The sequence below is a fragment of the Hyperolius riggenbachi genome, chromosome 6 (genome assembly GCF_040937935.1).
Source record: "Hyperolius riggenbachi isolate aHypRig1 chromosome 6, aHypRig1.pri, whole genome shotgun sequence".
NCBI classification, from domain to species: Eukaryota; Metazoa; Chordata; class Amphibia; order Anura; family Hyperoliidae; genus Hyperolius; species Hyperolius riggenbachi.
In genome coordinates, this window is record NC_090651.1 from 94,360,241 (window position 1) to 94,378,048 (window position 17,808).

At 44.0% G+C, this 17,808-nt stretch overlaps 1 protein-coding gene across 3 annotated transcripts in view; it reads right to left on the reverse strand.

Moving 5' to 3' along the window:
• Positions 1-974: 974 nt before the first annotated feature.
• Positions 975-17,808, reverse strand: part of LOC137522492 (protein rtoA-like) — a 63,123-nt gene continuing 46,289 nt past the window's right edge. For 2 of the 3 annotated variants that reach the window (XM_068242561.1, XM_068242560.1), the window contains exons 19-21: positions 15,287-15,316; positions 10,866-10,895; positions 975-1,120 (exon numbers count right to left, since the gene is read on the reverse strand). In XM_068242561.1, coding sequence (XP_068098662.1) covers positions 1,095-1,120; positions 10,866-10,895; positions 15,287-15,316 — 86 coding nt within the window. In that variant the 3' untranslated portion in view covers positions 975-1,094. The remainder of the gene's footprint in view (positions 1,121-10,865; positions 10,896-15,286; positions 15,317-17,808) is intronic. The other variant, XM_068242562.1, reaches the window with a different exon arrangement.

Genomic DNA, 17,808 nt, shown 5'->3' on the forward strand with positions numbered 1-17,808 from the left:
CAAAAGCAAAGCAATTCTGTATGCAGTCCAGGGTATTGAGGAGTTCCCTGGGGTGGAGCCCCAGGATTTGTTTTATTATAGGTGCTATGCAGGTGTTGGATCCACTGGTAGGCTGCACTGCAGAAAAAAATGGGTGTGTCCAAGCACTGGAAAGTGGGTGTGGTGATGCCGGGTCCTGGGAAGGGCCAAATGTACATGAACTTAGCAGCGGTGTATTTCACAGACAGTGGACATAAACAGCAAAACTTTGAATGAACCCCTTCTCCTATTCAAAAATAATGCCCTACTTAGTATACACTGAACCCACCCCTGAGGTTGCATTTCCACTTGTGCGGTGCGAATCGCCGCGGAAAAAATTCGCACACGAATTCGCATGGATGATGATGCATGCGAATTTAACCATGGCAGTGCTGGTGTGCTGTTCCATTGTTTCTATGCGAATTCGCATGAAAATTCGCATGAAAATTCGCATACCCAAACTTCATGCGAATTTCCTATTAAATACATTGTATGCGATTCGCATAGCAGTATGCAGTATGCGAATTCTGATGGCTCTGCCATGCAAATTTTTTCTGCACAGAAAAACGCAAAGGAATCCTGACAAGTGGAAACAGTCCCATTCACTTGTATTGCTATGCGAAAAACGCATAGCAAATTCGCGATAGTGGAAATGAGCCCTGATGGTCACCTGGCTTTTAGATATGATTTAGTGGGGGCTGCTGTCAACCGAACTTGATCTCTCCAGGCCCTAGGTTGCTACCTAAATTCCCCATGGATAGTGCTTTTGTCTTGCCCAGTTTCAAGTTGTATACAGTATAAATTACATTTTCCTGCAAGTCGTTCACATTTTGTAAGATATGACACGGACACAAATCTTCATACAATGCTTTAGCTTTTATTTTTCTGTTTGCCAGGAAAGCAGCAATTTTCAGAGATTGCATGTTTCAAGGCAAGGAGCAATGCACACAGTAAGGCACACAGAATAGGAAATATTACAGAGGCATTCTATATGAAAAGCAGGCAATGATCTTTCATATAGAGTATTCATATATATTCTATGTCCTGTGCAGCTCCGACTTCACGATCTGGACAGGTTACCCCCAACGTTGACTAAAAAATCCTGGAAGAAAATAAGGGTAAAAATGAGAGATATGCCTTTTTCACTTCATTTTTTTACCAATGTTTTAAACTTGAAGCCCAACATTAGCTAAGCAGTTATTTTATTTTTACTGTTATCGCTCATCCTCTTTCTGGGAAACTTCCTCTTTTCTAAAACCACAACAGCATTTTCTCAACATGGGACACGTACATCTATAAAAACCCGACTGTGAAAAAAACAAAATATCCCCATTGCTGTAGTAGATGTATTTTAAATCATTTGCTATGTCTGGGAAATCATAGCTGGCAGCAGATTAAAAATTATTTTTTTATTAAAGTGAATGTGAAGTAAAAATAAACTTATAGGTTTATTTTTACTTCACATCATAGACCGAGAGATCGAATCCCAATTCCTGTGTGTTCAGGGCTGAAATTGAACACTGTGGGCCATCCTCAATGCCTAGTGGTCAATTCCTTCCCTATTGCTCCCACCTGTCTCCCCCATGTAGTTATCTGGTGACTAGTGGCCCTCAGTTCCCTGGTGTCTAATGCCTGCTCTCTCCCCTATACAGGCCTCTGGTGTCTAGTGGTGTTTAATGGTCCTCTCTCCCTCCCCTATACAGTGTCATGAAGTCTAGTGGCCTCCTACTTCCCTTATACAGTTCCCTGGTGTCTAGTGGCTTCCTCCCGTATATAGTTCCCTCATGTTCTGTGCCCCCCCCCTCCCCTATAAAGTTCCCTGGTGTTTAGTGGCCACCCTCCCTCTCCTATACAGTTCCTTGGTATCTACCGTCTTTCCCTGAAAATAAGGCACTGTCTTATATTAATTTTTGCTCTAAAAGATGTGCTAGGGCTTATTTTCAGGGGATGTCTCATATTTCTATTAGGAAGTGTCTCAGCAGAACATTTCCTGTTCCTTTGTACTGTGATGTTCATGGATTTGAAAGTATTCTACTGTACTGATCAGGCACCTGCCCTGTCTTCCCTGCACACAGCTGATAAACTTGCTGTGTGCTGGGATGACAGGATCAGTGCCCGATTGGCACTGCACCACTGTGTCCCCACTTCATGTCTGCCTCTTCCTCCTCTTTAACTTCCGCTAGGGCTTATTTTCGGGGTAGGGCTTATATTTCAAGCATGCTCAAAATTCCAGCTAGGGCTTATTTTCAGGGTAAGTCTTATTTTCAGGGAAAGAGGGGTAGTGGTCCCTCTCCCACCTCTACACAGTTCCCTGGACTCTAGTGATTCACTCCTCCCTCATTTATACAGTTTCCTGGTGTCTAGTGCTTTCCACCTCCCTCTCCCATATGGATTCCCTGGTGATCTAGGCCTAGTGCTTCACCTCCAGTATAGCTTCCCTGGTTGTCTAGAGTGGTCCAAGCATAATGCAAAGTGGGGAAACCACTTGCGGGCCACATTTGATGGCTTTGTGGGACAGATTTGGACTGCAGGACAGTTTTTGACATGTATGCTCTAGGCAATGAAAGAGGAACTCCAGTGGAAATAATGTAATAAAAAAGTGCTTTATTTTTTACAATAATTATGCATAAATGATTTAGTTAGTGTTTGCTCATTGTAAAATATTTCCTCTCCCTGATTGACTTTCAGACATTTATCACATAGTGACATTTTTACGGCTAGTCTGTAATGTCACTGGAAGGAGATGCTGCTTGCTTTTTTGGCAGTTGTAAACAGCTGTTATTTCCCACAGTGCAAAAAGGCTCTTACAGTGTGATGCAAAAGTTGAGGATGCAAGGACTGGGGAAGAGTCTGTGTGCATGGATAGGGAACTGGCTAATGGACAGAAAACGAAGAGTTGTGGTCAATGGATCATACTCAAAATGGGTGACTGTTAGCGGATCTCACAGGGGTCTGTAATGGGTCCAGTGCTCTTCAATTTATTTATTAATGACCTAGTCGATGCAGTAGAAAGCAATGTTGCTATTTTTGCAGATGATACAAAATTGTGCAGAATCATCAACTCTCATAATAATAATATTTGCATAATATTGCAAAAAGAATCTGGATAGGATGGCTATATGGGCACATAAATGACAGATGAAATTCAATGTTGAAAAATGTAAAGTCATGCATTTTGGTCGTACCAATGATCTAGCACCATACAAAATAAATAAAATACAATTGGGGACATCAAACTTGGAGAAGGACTTAGGAGTACTCATTGACAACAAGTTAAATAATCGCATTCAATGCCAAGCCAGTGCAGCTAAAGCTAATAAAATTTTGGGATGCATTAAAAGGGAAATAAAAACTTGACATGCTAGCATAATACTGCCCCGTTTAACTCTCTAGTAAGACCACATCTGCAATATGGAATTCAGTTCTGGACACCACATTACAGGAAAGATATTGCAGTTTTAGAGCAGGTGCAGAGACGAGCGAAAAAATTGATATGAGGGATGGAATGTCACACTTACAAGGAAAGGTTAGATAAACTGGGTTTATTTAGTCTAGAGAAAAGATGCCTTAGAGGGGATCTAATTAACATGTATAAATACATCAGAGGGCAATATAAAAGCTTTTTGTACCTAGGCCTTCTCAAAGGACTAGAGGACCTGATCTGCGCATGGAGGAAAAACATTTTAGCCATTTATTTAGGAAAGGGTTCTTTACAGTAAGAGTGATTAAGATGTGGAATGCATTGCCACAGAAAGTAGTTATGGCAAATTCTATACCTGCATTTAAAAGGGGCTTAGATGCTTTCCTTGCGTTGAAAGACATCCATGGCTACAATTACTAGGTAATGCCCACCCAGTGATGTTGATCCAGGGATTTTATCAGATTGCCATCTGGAGTCGGGACGGAATTTTTTCCCTTTTGGGGCTAATTGGACCATGTCTTGTAAGAGTTTTTCGCCTTCCTCTGGATCAACAGGGATCTGTGAGGAAGCAGGCTGGTGTTGTACTTTGTTCTCTGGTTGAACTCAATCGATGTAAGTCCTTTTTCAACCCAAATAACGATGTAACTATTTCAGTTCCTCAGTGCTGTGAGGCGCTGACATCACACTGTGGGAGGGGTTTCACCACAAAATCAGCCATACAGAGCCCCCCGATGATCCGTTTGAAAAACAGAATAGATTTCTCATGGGAAAAGGGGTATCATTGATCAGCTACTGATCAGCTACTCGGGTCAGAAGGGCCCGAGGGGCCCTCCCTCAAGCACAATATTAGCTCTCTCTTGGTCCTGTGTTGGTAATAATTCAAAATAATCACTTCTATAGATGCTTTAAATAGAAGTAATCCTTAACAAACTGTTTCCCATCCCCTACTTGCATCTCTGACACCGTGGATGCCCTTAGTAGTGTTGGGCGAACATCTAGATGTTCGGGTTCGGGCCGAACAGGCCGAACATGGCCGCGATGTTCGGGTGTTCGACCCGAACTCCGAACATAATGGAAGTCAATGGGGACCCGAACTTTTGTGGTTTGTAAAGCCTCCTTACATGCTACATACCCCAAATTTACAGGGTATGTGCACCTTGGGAGTGGGTACAAGAGGAAAAATTTTTTTAGCAAAAAGAGCTTATAGTTTTTGAGAAAATCGATTTTAAAGTTTCAAAGGGAAAACTGTCTTTTAAATGCGGGAAATGTCTGTTTTCTTTGCACAGGTAACATGCTTTTTGTCGGCATGCAGTCATAAATGTAATACATATAAGAGGTTCCAGGAAAAGGGACCGGTAATGCTAACCCAGCAGCAGCACACGTGATGGAACAGGAGGAGGGTGGCGCAGGAGGAGAAGGCCACGCTTTGAGACACAACAACCCAGGCCTTGCATGAGGACAAGAAGCGTGCGGATAGCATGCTTTGTACCACCATGCAGTCATAAATGTAATAAAGATAAGTGGTTCAATAAACAGGGACCACGCGGCAACGCTAACCCAGCAGCAGCACACGTGATGGAACAGGAGGAGGCGCAGGAGGAGAAGGCCACGCTTTGTGAGACACAACAACCCAGGCCTTGCATGAGGACAAAAAGCGTGCGGAGAGCATGCTTTGTACCGCCATGTAGTCATAAATGTAATAAAGATAAGAGGTTCAATAAACAGGGACCACGCGGCAACGCTAACCCAGCAGCAGCAGCAGCAGCAGCACACGTGATGGAACAGGAGGAGGCGCAGGAGGAGAAGGCCACGCTTTGTGAGACACAACAACCCAGGCCTTGCATGAGGACAAAAAGCGTGCGGATAGCATGCTTTGTACCGCCATGTAGTCATAAATGTAATAAAGATAAGAGGTTCCATAAACAGGGACCGGCAACGGTAACCCAGCAGCAGCAGCAGCAGCAGCAGCACACGTGATGGAACAGGAGGAGGCGCAGGAGGAGAAGGCCACGCTTTGTGAGACACAACAACCCAGGCCTTGCATGAGGACAAAAAGCGTGCGGATATAGCAGCAATGCTTTTTGCCGCCATGCAGTCATAAATGTAATACAGATGAGAGGTTCAATAAACAGGGACCGGAAACGCTAAACCATCCCAGATGTTCATCGGTCATGTTACTTGGTTGGGGTCCAGGAGTGTTGCGTAGTCGTTTCCAATCCAGGATTGATTCATTTTAATTTGAGTCAGACGGTCTGCATTTTCTGTGGAGAGGCGGATACGCCGATCTGTGATGATGCCTCCGGCAGCACTGAAACAGCGTTCCGACATAACGCTGGCTGCCGGGCAAGCCAGCACCTCTATTGCGTACATTGCCAGTTCGTGCCAGGTGTCTAGCTTCATGCCCGGTTTCAGGTCCAGCGGTGCCAGCCACAAATCCGTCTGTTCCTTTATTCCCCTCCAAATTTCCTCCCCTGTGTGCTGCTTATCCCCAAGGCAGATCAGCTTCAGCAACGCTTGCTGACGCATGCCAACAGCTGTGCTGCACTGCTTCCACGATCCTACTGCTGCTGGTGCTGGGTTAGCGTTTCCGGATGAGGTACAGCTTTGAGATGCGTTGGAGGAGAAGGAGTCAGAGAGGTAGGTGCTGCTGTTGTTATCCAGTGGGAGGGACGGCGGTGCAGCTGTTTGCGGCGTGGGCAACACCTGCGCCGTAGCAGGTGAGGAATCACTGCCAGGCTCCACAAGGTTCACCCAGTGCGCGGTAAGGGAGATGTATCGACCCTGGCCGAACGCACTTGTCCAGGTGTCAGTGGTGAGGTGAACCTTGCAGGCAACGGCATTCTTCAAGCTTCGGGTTATTTAGCTGACCACGTGCTCATGCAACTCAGGCACTGCAGAGCGCACAAAGTGGTAGCGGCTGGGAACCACGTAACGTGGGATGGCCACTGACATCATGCCCTTGAAGCTGTTTGTCTCCACCACTCGATATGGCAGCATTTCGCAGGCCAGAAGCTTGGCTATGCTGGCTGGCTGTTACTGCCACGGCCCGCGGGTCATTTGCTGGCAATTTCCTCTTGTGCTCAAACATCTCAGAGACAGACAACTCAACCGTAGCACTGCACACCGAAGGGCTGTTGGTTGTTGTGTTTGATGAACACTGGGAGACCTCAAGAGCACTAGTCCGGAAAGTGACAGTGTCAGCATCGTCTGATGTTTGTGAATGTTGTGAACCACGCAATGGCTGGGCTACTGCTGCTGCTGAGGCGGGTCTGGTGGTGAGTCTGGTGAACCCAAGGGAGGCAGTGTTGCTGGTGGTACGGTGGTACCCTGTCCTGCCGCGTTTGCCCACAGAGTGGGATGTTTGGATAGAATGTGGCGGCTCATGCTGGTGGTGGAGAGGTTGTTAATACTTTTCCCCCTGCTCAGGCGGGTCTTGCACACCTTGCAAATCGCCATGGTAACATCCTCAGTGCAGTCTTCAAAGAAAGCCCAGACTTTAACTGGCTGAGGACTCGGACCTTGTGCGTGATGTGCTGGTGCTGCTTAACCCACTGCTGGACGCTTGAGAGGTCATCCAAGTAATTATCTGGTCCTGTTCTTTTGGATCTGTGAGGGTTGTTGTCCTGGACAACATGGGCAGTATTGAGTGGGTTTTCTTGGGTGCTCCCCTGTGGCCTGTACGTGAACCGTCAGGGGAAACACCTCTTCCCTTGCCCCTCCCTCTTTCACCGGATTTCTTCCTCATTTCACTTAAAGTACACGCTGACTGGCAGCAGTACAGTGGCAGTACAGAAATGCTATACAGTGGTGGGTGAGCGGTGTACCACTATTGTCAGCAGTGACACAGAGCACAATGCTATACAGTGGCGGGTGAGCGGTGTACTACTGTTCCCAGCAGACACAGAGTGGAAGTAAACACAATGCTATATAGTGTGGCTGAGCCGTGTACACAGAGTGGCATTAAACACAATGCTATATAGTCTGCTATATAGTCACCCCGAACAGGGTGATGTTCTGCAGAACCCGAACAGTGGCAAACACTGTTCGCCCAACACTACTGGGAGGGATCGCAGATTTTAGTACCTAAACACACGATACAACATGTTTTCCGGGGTCGGACTCTGAGGCACATACAGATGGTCCCGATCATCATCCTCATCATACAACTCTTCTCCTGAGTCTGACCCACCCACCACCTCTGCCACCCCAACATCCCCAGACACAGACCCCTCATCGTCCTCAACATTAACTTGGGATGCTGGCCTGAGCCAGACCTCCTCCTCCACATCAGGCCCCATCATCTCCTCAATGGCAGCCCTCATTAATCGCTCTGGCGACGGACTGATGGACACAACGTTCTCCTCCGGGGAGGGCTGCTGCTGACCACTGGCTGCTGGGGTGGATGTTATAGCTTGCGTGGGGCGTTGGCTGTTGCTGTTGTTGGGAGTGCTGCTCACAGCGGAGGTCTCTGGGGAACTCATGTTGAGCTCATATAGTGGTTGACGGTGAGTGGAGTATTACTGATCCCAGCAATATACACACTGACTGGCAGAGTACGCAATGCTATATAGTGTGGCTGAGCGGTGTACACAGAGTGGCAGTAAACACAATGCTATATAGTCTGGCTGAGCGAGCGGTGTACTACTGTTCCCAGCAGAATCAGAGTGGCAGTAAACAATGGTATATAGTCTGGCTGAGCGGTGTACACAGAGTGTCAGTAAACAATGGTATATAGTCTGGCTGAGCGGTGTACACACAATGCTATATAGTCTGCTATATAGTGTCAGTTAACAATGGTATATAGTCTGGCTGAGCTAGCGGTGTACTACTGTTCCCAGCAGAATCAGAGTGGCAGTAAACAATGGTATATAGTCTGGCTGAGCGGTGTACACAGAGTGTCAGTAAACAATGGTATATAGTCTGGCTGAGCGGTGTACACACAATGCTATATAGTCTGCTATATAGTGTCAGTAAACAATGGTATATAGTCTGGCTGAGCGAGCGGTGTACTACTGTTCCCAGCAGAATCAGAGTGGCAGTAAACAATGGTATATAGTCTGGCTGAGCGAGCGGTGTACTACTGTTCCCAGCAGAATCAGAGTGGCAGTAAACAATGGTATATAGTCTGGCTGAGCGGTGTACACAGAGTGTCAGTAAACAATGGTATATAGTCTGGCTGAGCGGTGTACACACAATGCTATATAGTCTGCTATATAGTGTCAGTAAACAATGGTATATAGTCTGGCTGAGCGAGCGGTGTACTACTGTTCCCAGCAGAATCAGAGTGGCAGTAAACAATGGTATATAGTCTGGCTGAGCGGTGTACACAGAGTGTCAGTAAACAATGGTATATAGTCTGGCTGAGCGGTGTACACACAATGCTATATAGTCTGCTATATAGTGTCAGTAAACAATGGTATATAGTCTGGCTGAGCGAGCGGTGTACTACTGTTCCCAGCAGAATCAGAGTGGCAGTAAACAATGGTATATAGTCTGGCTGAGCGGTGTACACAGAGTGTCAGTAAACAATGGTATATAGTCTGGCTGAGCGGTGTACACACAATGCTATATAGTCTGCTATATAGTGTCAGTAAACAATGGTATATAGTCTGGCTGAGCGAGCGGTGTACTACTGTTCCCAGCAGAATCAGAGTGGCAGTAAACAATGGTATATAGTCTGGCTGAGCGGTGTACACAGAGTGTCAGTAAACAATGGTATATAGTCTGGCTGAGCGGTGTACACACAATGCTATATAGTCTGCTATATAGTGTCAGTAAACAATGGTATATAGTCTGGCTGAGCGAGCGGTGTACTACTGTTCCCAGCAGAATCAGAGTGGCAGTAAACAATGGTATATAGTCTGGCTGAGCGGTGTACACAGAGTGTCAGTAAACAATGGTATATAGTCTGGCTGAGCGGTGTACACACAATGCTATATAGTCTGCTATATAGTGTCAGTAAACAATGGTATATAGTCTGGCTGAGCGAGCGGTGTACTACTGTTCCCAGCAGAATCAGAGTGGCAGTAAACAATGGTATATAGTCTGGCTGAGCGGTGTACACAGAGTGTCAGTAAACAATGGTATATAGTCTGGCTGAGCGGTGTACACACAATGCTATATAGTCTGCTATATAGTGTCAGTAAACAATGGTATATAGTCTGGCTGAACGAGCGGTGTACTACTGTTCCCAGCAGACACAGAACAGTACACAGAATGCTATATAGTGTGGCTGAACGAGCGGTGTACCACTGTTCCCAGCAGACACAGAACAGTACACAGAATGCTATATAGTGTGGCTGAACGAGCGGTGTACCACTGTTCCCAGCAGACACAGAACAGTACACAGAATGCTATATAGTGTGGCTGAACGAGCGGTGTACTACTGTTCCCAGCAGACACAGAACAGTACACAGAATGCTATATAGTGTGGCTGAACGAGCGGTGTACTACTGTTCCCAGCAGACACAGAACAGTACACAGAATGCTATATAGTGTGGCTGAACGAGCGGTGTACTACTGTTCCCAGCAGACACAGAACAGTACACAGAATGCTATATAGTGTGGCTGAACGAGCGGTGTACTACTGTTCCCAGCAGACACAGAACAGTACACAGAATGCTATATAGTGTGGCTGAACGAGCGGTGTACTACTGTTCCCAGCAGCGACACACAATGACTGGGGGGGACCCTGGCTAGCGTGGCTGGAGCGCGAACTACCCTGCCTGCCTACCCAAAGCTAAACCCACAGACAAATGGCGGAGATATGACGTGGTTCGGGTATTTATTTACCCGAACCACGTGACAGTTCGGCCAATCAGAGCGCGTTCGGGTCCGAACCACGTGACCCGTTCGGCCAATCACAGCGCTAGCCGAACGTTCGGGGAACGTTCGGCCATGCGCTCTTAGTTCGGCCATATGGCCGAACGGTTTGGCCGAGCACCGTCAGGTGTTCGGCCGAACTCGAACATCACCCGAACAGGGTGATGTTCTGCAGAACCCGAACAGTGGCGAACACTGTTCGCCCAACACTAGCCCTTAGCAGGTTTTGGTGCGCCGTATTAATTGTTATGTATAGAGTGCTTGGAGGGCCCCATGTAAAACTTGCATCAGGGCCCATAGCTCCTTCGCTACGCCGCTGCTCTTGAAGTTCAAGTGTTCCTTTCCTTAAGCACTGTGAGAGAGTGGTGTCACTTATTGTGCATGTAATATGCAAGCTGAGGAGGGGAACAATATATAAGAGCACACGTGGTGAATGTGACCAGGAAGGAAATCATAGCCTAAGCTGCAATACTCTTTTTCATATATAGTCCTTTACCTTTTGCTGCAGCATATGTGGCACAGTTGTTATGCTAATTGTTGCAGTGAGATAAGCACAACTATCAAACTCATTATTTAAAGGTGTGGACAAAAGTAACATATTTACCTTGTGGCGACTTAACGGTCTGTTGTGTACCTGTATTTATAAAATATAAAATTAAATTATTTAAATGCATTCTATTTGCTGAGTGAAAGCCACAAAGTTCAAATATCCACAGTAAAATAAGAATATAATAAAATAATAATAATAATAAAGTAATTATGATGTAAAGGTAAACTACCATAAGTAAATATAGAGTTATATATATTATTGCACCATGCTTCATATTTTTTAAAAGTTATAGTTTCCTATACAAATCTTAGAAATAAAATTTCAGCTTACAATTGTGGGCCCCAAAGCTAAGTTCATGGTGGAGAATGGCAATGCAATGTAACAGAGGCGGTAACGCACTGCAAATGTAATTCTACATGACATTCAAATAGCATCCAGTACAGAGCGATCCAACATACTACAGTATCCCAACACAGTGCATGTAGTGTGTTACTGCTTAACGCACACATTAACGGGGCAGTGAAGCACACTTTTGATTGACTGTATGCTTCGCTGTATGTGATGCAATGCTTGCATAATGTGTGAAATGACTTTTCCCCTCTGTTGCGTTCCTGTTTTTACAGGGAACACAACACAGCTCTCATTGTATTACGCTTCTGGGTTCATGCCCTTTACTACATAATATATCTCTGACTTAGAGAGTTGGAATAAGCATGCAGAATTTAACCACTTAAGGACCAGGACTTAAAGCCCCCCCCCCCCCCCCCAGTGACCAGGCCATTTTTTGCTAATTAGTCCACTGCAGCTTTAAGGCCTTGCTGCAGGACCGCACAACTCAGCACACAAATGATTTACCCCTACTCTTTTCTGCCCACCAGCAGAGCTTTATGTTGGTGGGGTCTGATCGCTCCCCCAATGTTTATTTTTTTGATAAATATTTACGGTATGTTTTCATTTTATTAATAAATGTGCCTTTTTTTTACCCCCCCCCCCCTCCCCCCGCCAGCCAATCAGTGCAATCGGCTGTCATAGGCTTAAGCTTATGATAGCTGTCTTGCCACCCAGGGGGGTTCCCAGTACAGCTCTGCTATAGATCACAGCGCTGTACAGAATAAATAGATGGCAGTTTCGCCGCCTAACAGTCTCCTAGCAGCGATCACCGCTGGGAGACTGATGGCGGAGGGGAGCTCCGTCATCCAAGCAGAGATGCGCGCGATCTCCTGCAAATCCCCGCCCCAGGACTTTATGCCGATAGGCATTAGGCGGTCTGCCACCGCGGTAACACCTATCGGCGTGCCACGGTCGGCAAGAGGTTAACTGATTTCCCACCAAGCACATGGTGAACCAGAACTAGCAGGAGTGTGTAAGGGCTTACAAAGGACCAAAAAGCCCTCTTACTAAAAGTGTTATGCAAAACAGAAGTTGCCTTCTTAAAACATAACAAATTTGTGATTATTCAGGTTGGAGTGAGCATATGAGGTATCCCACGATGCATCACTGCTGAATATGCAAATCATCCCTTTGTTGTCCCTGTAAACTAAACACACCTCCAGAACTGCTGAAATGCAATGATGTGTCAGCTTGTTAATTGTACAGAGCCACAATAATCCAACATGCATATAGACTGTTTCAGACTGGTTGATCCTCATCAATGCATGGCATGGATTTATGTGCCTCTATGTGGTAGGACTTGAAACTGAGACATCCACCAGCTGCATTCCTGTCCTCGGTAAATGGTTCACCACTGATGAAGCATCACAGTCCCATAGATTCCCCCTTTGAAAGGAAGTCAACAACAGAAACTCCCATATTCTATTCTAACAGACTCCAGTTAATTGACAGCTGAGCTGAAATTAATAAGAGGGCTGCTATGTTATTCTATTCCTTTAAAAATGCCACTTCAGGCTGTTCTAATAACCCTATTATCATCACGTATATAATGAGAGGAGCACACATTTTTCAGTATCAGACAGCTAATTTTCCATCGATAACAGTTGTCTTTTTTCTCTGCTCAGTTGAATTGAACTAAGGCCCTGTTCACATTATAAATCGCCAGCACTATCGCAAGCACTGAGCGATTTACTGAGAGTTGTGTAAGTGCTTTTTCCAGCACTTTGTGCTTAGAAAGCGCTTTTGCAGAGCGATTCGTTTTTTCACTTCCTGACGTCAGTCAGGTCGTGAACTCTTTCACCCAAAAATGAATAAATACAATGGGCTCGATTCACAAAGCAGTGCTAGTGCATAGCACGACCGTGCCTTGCATTTAGCATGCATGTGACGTGCACGAAGGTCTGCATGCGTAAAGGTTAGCGCGTGGCTACGTGCGCGTGCTAACAGCAAAGTGCGTCGCATTACCATGTGACAAACCTTCTGCTGCACGCGCATGCAAACCTTCACGTGCATCACACGGTCGTGCTATGCATTTAGCACTGCTTTGTGAATCAAGCCCATTTTATTTATTCATACTGTAAAAAGCTATACAAAGCGCTTTTTCAAGCGCTTTGCGATTTCCCTATACCTTCCATTGAGCCAAAGCGCTCAGAAAATGGTACAGGCAGTGCTTTTGCGAGCGGAAAGCAATCAAACCGCTCATATCTGAAGACTCTCATAGAGGATCATTGCACAAGCGCTTTTGGGGCGATTTTCAAAATCGCTAGCGATTAAAAAAATACGCAAATGCTCATTGGGTTTAACTCATTAAACCGTGATCACTCAAATATCACACCTTATCAAAGATTTCAAGCCTTAAGAAAAGATATCACACCTTATGAAAAGATATCACACCTTATCAAAGTTATCAGAGTAGCATAGCGAGCACTGCAAACCCGCAGGGGCTCAGGGCAAGACGAGTGCCATCGCCAATTAGCAGGCATAAGTTCTTAGCGCTCGCTATGCTACTCTGATAAGGCGTGTTAACTTTGATAAGGTGTGATATATTTTCATAAGGTGTGATATCTTTTTATAAGGTGTGATTTTTGATAAGGTGTGATATTGGAGTTATCACGGTTTAGTGAATCAAGCCCCTGACCAAAGATATCACACCTTATCAAAGATATCACACCTTATCAAATATATCACACCCTATCAGAGTAGCATAGCGAGCGCTACGAACCCGCAGAGGCTCAGTGCAGGACAAGTGTCATTGCCGATTTGCAGGCATAAGTTCGTAGGGCTCGCTATGCTACTCTGATAAGGCACGTTAACTTTGATAAGGTGTGATATCTTTGACAAGGTGTGATATCTTTGTATAAGGTGTGTTATCTTTTCATGAGGTGTGATCTTTGATAAGGTGTGATATTTGAGTTATCATGGTTCAGTGAATCAAGCTCATAGTGTGAACAAGCCCTAACTGTCATCTCCTTTCTTCACAGAGGTTTTGTTTTTCGTCACTGAGTGTCCTTTCTGCTCACACTCTGTTAGTACTCTGTGGCCCTTATTCAATTCACTTTGGGCCTGATCCAATTCACTTCGGGCCTGATCCAATTCACTTTTTCTCCTAAGATTTTTTCACATTATCAATAAAATGCCTTTTAAGCCACAAAAAGCAAGATAATACTTAGAATAATAAGTATTCTTAACCAATTTTTTTTTTGGTCTTTTTTTTTTTTTTTTAATTGCAGGGTGCAAAGCATATTTGTATTGATTTTTTTTTTAAAATATACAGCACTTTATATATATGCAGTGAATTCCAATCAAGATATCAACAACGTCACATTTGTTTGGTAGATATCACAGTATACATAAAAGATAGGTCGGATCTCTGGAAGCCACTTTTCTATCAGTGACTACTATACATTATGATAAATGGTATATATTTGCAATCGAAAACACATAAAACCAAAAAAACAATTAACCTAATAAACAACCCACCGTAACCCAACCCCTGGATTGCAAAAGTTATTTTAAACAGAAGATGAAAAATGATTTCCAAGGAGAAAGCTTAGGAGAAAAAGTGAATTGGATTGAGGTAATTTTTCATCTTGTGTTTAAATATACATTTTTAGCATTTTATCAGAGGTGTTATGTGTATACGTATTACATTTTATTGAGCATTTGTGACTACTTGTAATTGACACTGCTGTTATGAGTAATGGATACCTCAAAGTGTTGCATGGAACCCTCAAAACCTGTGAGTTTAGAAATCTGCGATGGGCCTCTCACCCCATGTCTGAGCCCATTCGCACAGGTGATTGTCTGGGTTACCATAGTGTGGGGGAGGTCCTAGTAACACTGAACCAAAAAGTGTCCTTGCCAGTGAGATGTCACAAAATGGCTTCATTTGCATCCACTAATTGTGCAATATTAGCTGACCAACGTTTTGAAAAAGGCTAGCATTTTCCGGCAGGATAACCTCCATGCTTTTGGTCATCTTCATTATGAAATTATTTATACATTTACAGTATAATGTATACATAAGGTGATTTATATTTTATACTCGTTTGATTTTTTTTCCAACAGATGCTGTAAATATATACCTGATGACTGTGAGGCCTCACGTTTCATACCTGGTGAAACAAGGAACCATTATAGGTGAGACTCAGGGTTATGTTTATATAGCACTTTTCTACAGCAGTTTACAGAGATCATTGAACAACTTACACCAAAATATATACCACAGGGACAATTTTTAGGGTGGAGCCAAGTAACCTACAAGCATGTGTTTTGGTTTAGGTAGGAAATGCCACCCGGGGAAATCCATGTAAACATGGGTAGAGCATATAAATCACATAAAAGTAATGCTCTGGCCAAAATACAAACCTGCAGCAAGATGAGCATGACAAGAACTTGCTGCCTTAACCACTTCGGGACCACAGTCTTTTCGCCCCTTAAGGACCAGAGCCTTTTTCTCCATTCAGACCACTGCAGCTTTCACGGTTTATTGCTCGGTCATACAACCTACCACCTAAATGAATTTTACCTCCTTTTCTTGTCACTAATACAGCTTTCTTTTGATGCTATTTGATTGCTGCTGCGAGTTTTACTTTTTATTATATTCATCAAAAAAGACATGAATTTTGTCAAAAAAATGACTTTTTTAACTTTCTGTGCTGACATTTTTCAAATAAAGTAAAATTTCCTATACATTTGAGCGCGAAAGTTATTCTGCTACATGTCTTTGATAAAAAAAAAAACATTCAGTGTATATTTATTGGATTGGGTAAAAGTTATAGCGTTTACAAACTATGGTGCCAAAAGTGAATTTTCCCATTTTCAAGCATCTCTGACTTTTCTGCGCACCTGTCATGTTTCATGAGGGGCTAAAATTCCAGGATAGTACAAATACCCCCCAAATGACCCCATTTTGGAAAGAAGACATCCCAAAGTATTCAGTGAGAGGCATGGTGAGTTCATAGAAGATTTTATTTTTTGTCACAAGTTAGCGGAAAATGACAGTTTGTGACAAAAAAAAAAAAAAAAAAAAGTTTCCATTTCTTCTAACTTGCGACAAAAAAAAATGAAATCTGCCACGGACTCACTATGCTCCTCTCTGAATACCTTGAAGTGTCTACTTTCCAGAATGGGGTCATTTGTGGGGTGTGTTTACTGTCCTGGCATTTGGGGGGTGCCTAATTGTAAGCACCCCTGTAAAGCCTAAAGATGCTCATTGGACTTTGGGCCCCTTAGCGCAGTTAGGCCGCAAAAAAGTGCCACACATGTGGTATTGCCGTACTCAGGAAAAGTAGTATAATGTGTTTTGGGGTGTATTTTTACACATACACATGCTGGGTGGGAGAAATATCTCCGTAAATGACAATTTTTTTATTTTTTTTTACACACAATTGTCTATTTATAGAGATATTTCTCCCACTCAGCATGGGTATGTGGAAAAATACACCCCAAAACACATTATACTACTTCTCCTGAGTACGGCGATACCACATGTGTGGCACTTTTTTGCACCCTAACTGCGCTAAGGGGCCCAAAGTCCAATGAGTACCTTTAGGATTTCACAGGTCATTTTGAGAAATTTCGTTTCAAGACTACTCCTCACGGTTTAGGGCCCCTAAAATGCCAGGACAGTATAGGAACCCCACAAATTACCCCATTTTAGAAAGAAGACACCCCAAGGTATTCCGTTAGATGTATGGTGAGTTCATAGAAGATTTTTTTTTTTTGTCACAAGTTAGCGGAAATTGATTGTAATTGTTTTTTTTCACAAAGTGTCATTTTCCGCTAACTTGTGACAAAAAATAAAATCTTCTATGAACTCGCCATTCTCCTAACGGAATACCTTGGGGTGTCTTCTTTCTAAAATGGAGTCATTTGTGGGGTTCCTATACTGCCCTGGCATTTTAGGGGCCCTAAACCGTGAGGAGTAGTCTTGAAACCAAATGTGGCAAAATGACCTGTGAAATCCTAAAGGTACTCATTGGACTTTGGGCCCCTTAGCGCACTTAGGGTGCAAAAAAGTGCCACACATGTGGTACCGCCGTACTCAGGAGAAGTAGTATAATGTGTTTTGGGGTGTATTTTTACACATACCCATGCTGGGTGGGAGAAATATCTCTGTAAATGACAATTATTTGATTTTTTTTACACACAATTGTCCATTTACAGAGAGATTTCTCCCACCCAGCATGGGTATGTATAAAAATACACCCCAAAACACATTATACTACTTCTTCTGAGTACGGCGATACCACATGTGTGACACTTTTTTGCAACCTAGGTGCGCTAAGGGGCCTAACGTCCTATTCACAGGTCATTTTGAGGCATTTGGATTCTAGACTACTCCTCACGGTTTAGGGCCCCTAAAATGCCAGGGCAGTATAGGAACCCCACAAGTGACCACATTTTAGAAAGAAGACACCCCAAGGTATTCTGTTAGGAGTATGGTGAGTTCATAGAAGATTTTTTTTTTGTCACAAGTTAGCGGAAAATGACACTTTGTGAAAAAAAAAACAATACATATCAATTTCCGCTAACTTGTGACAAAAAATAAAATCTTCTATGAACTCATCATACACCTAAAAGAATACCTTGGGGTGTCTTCTTT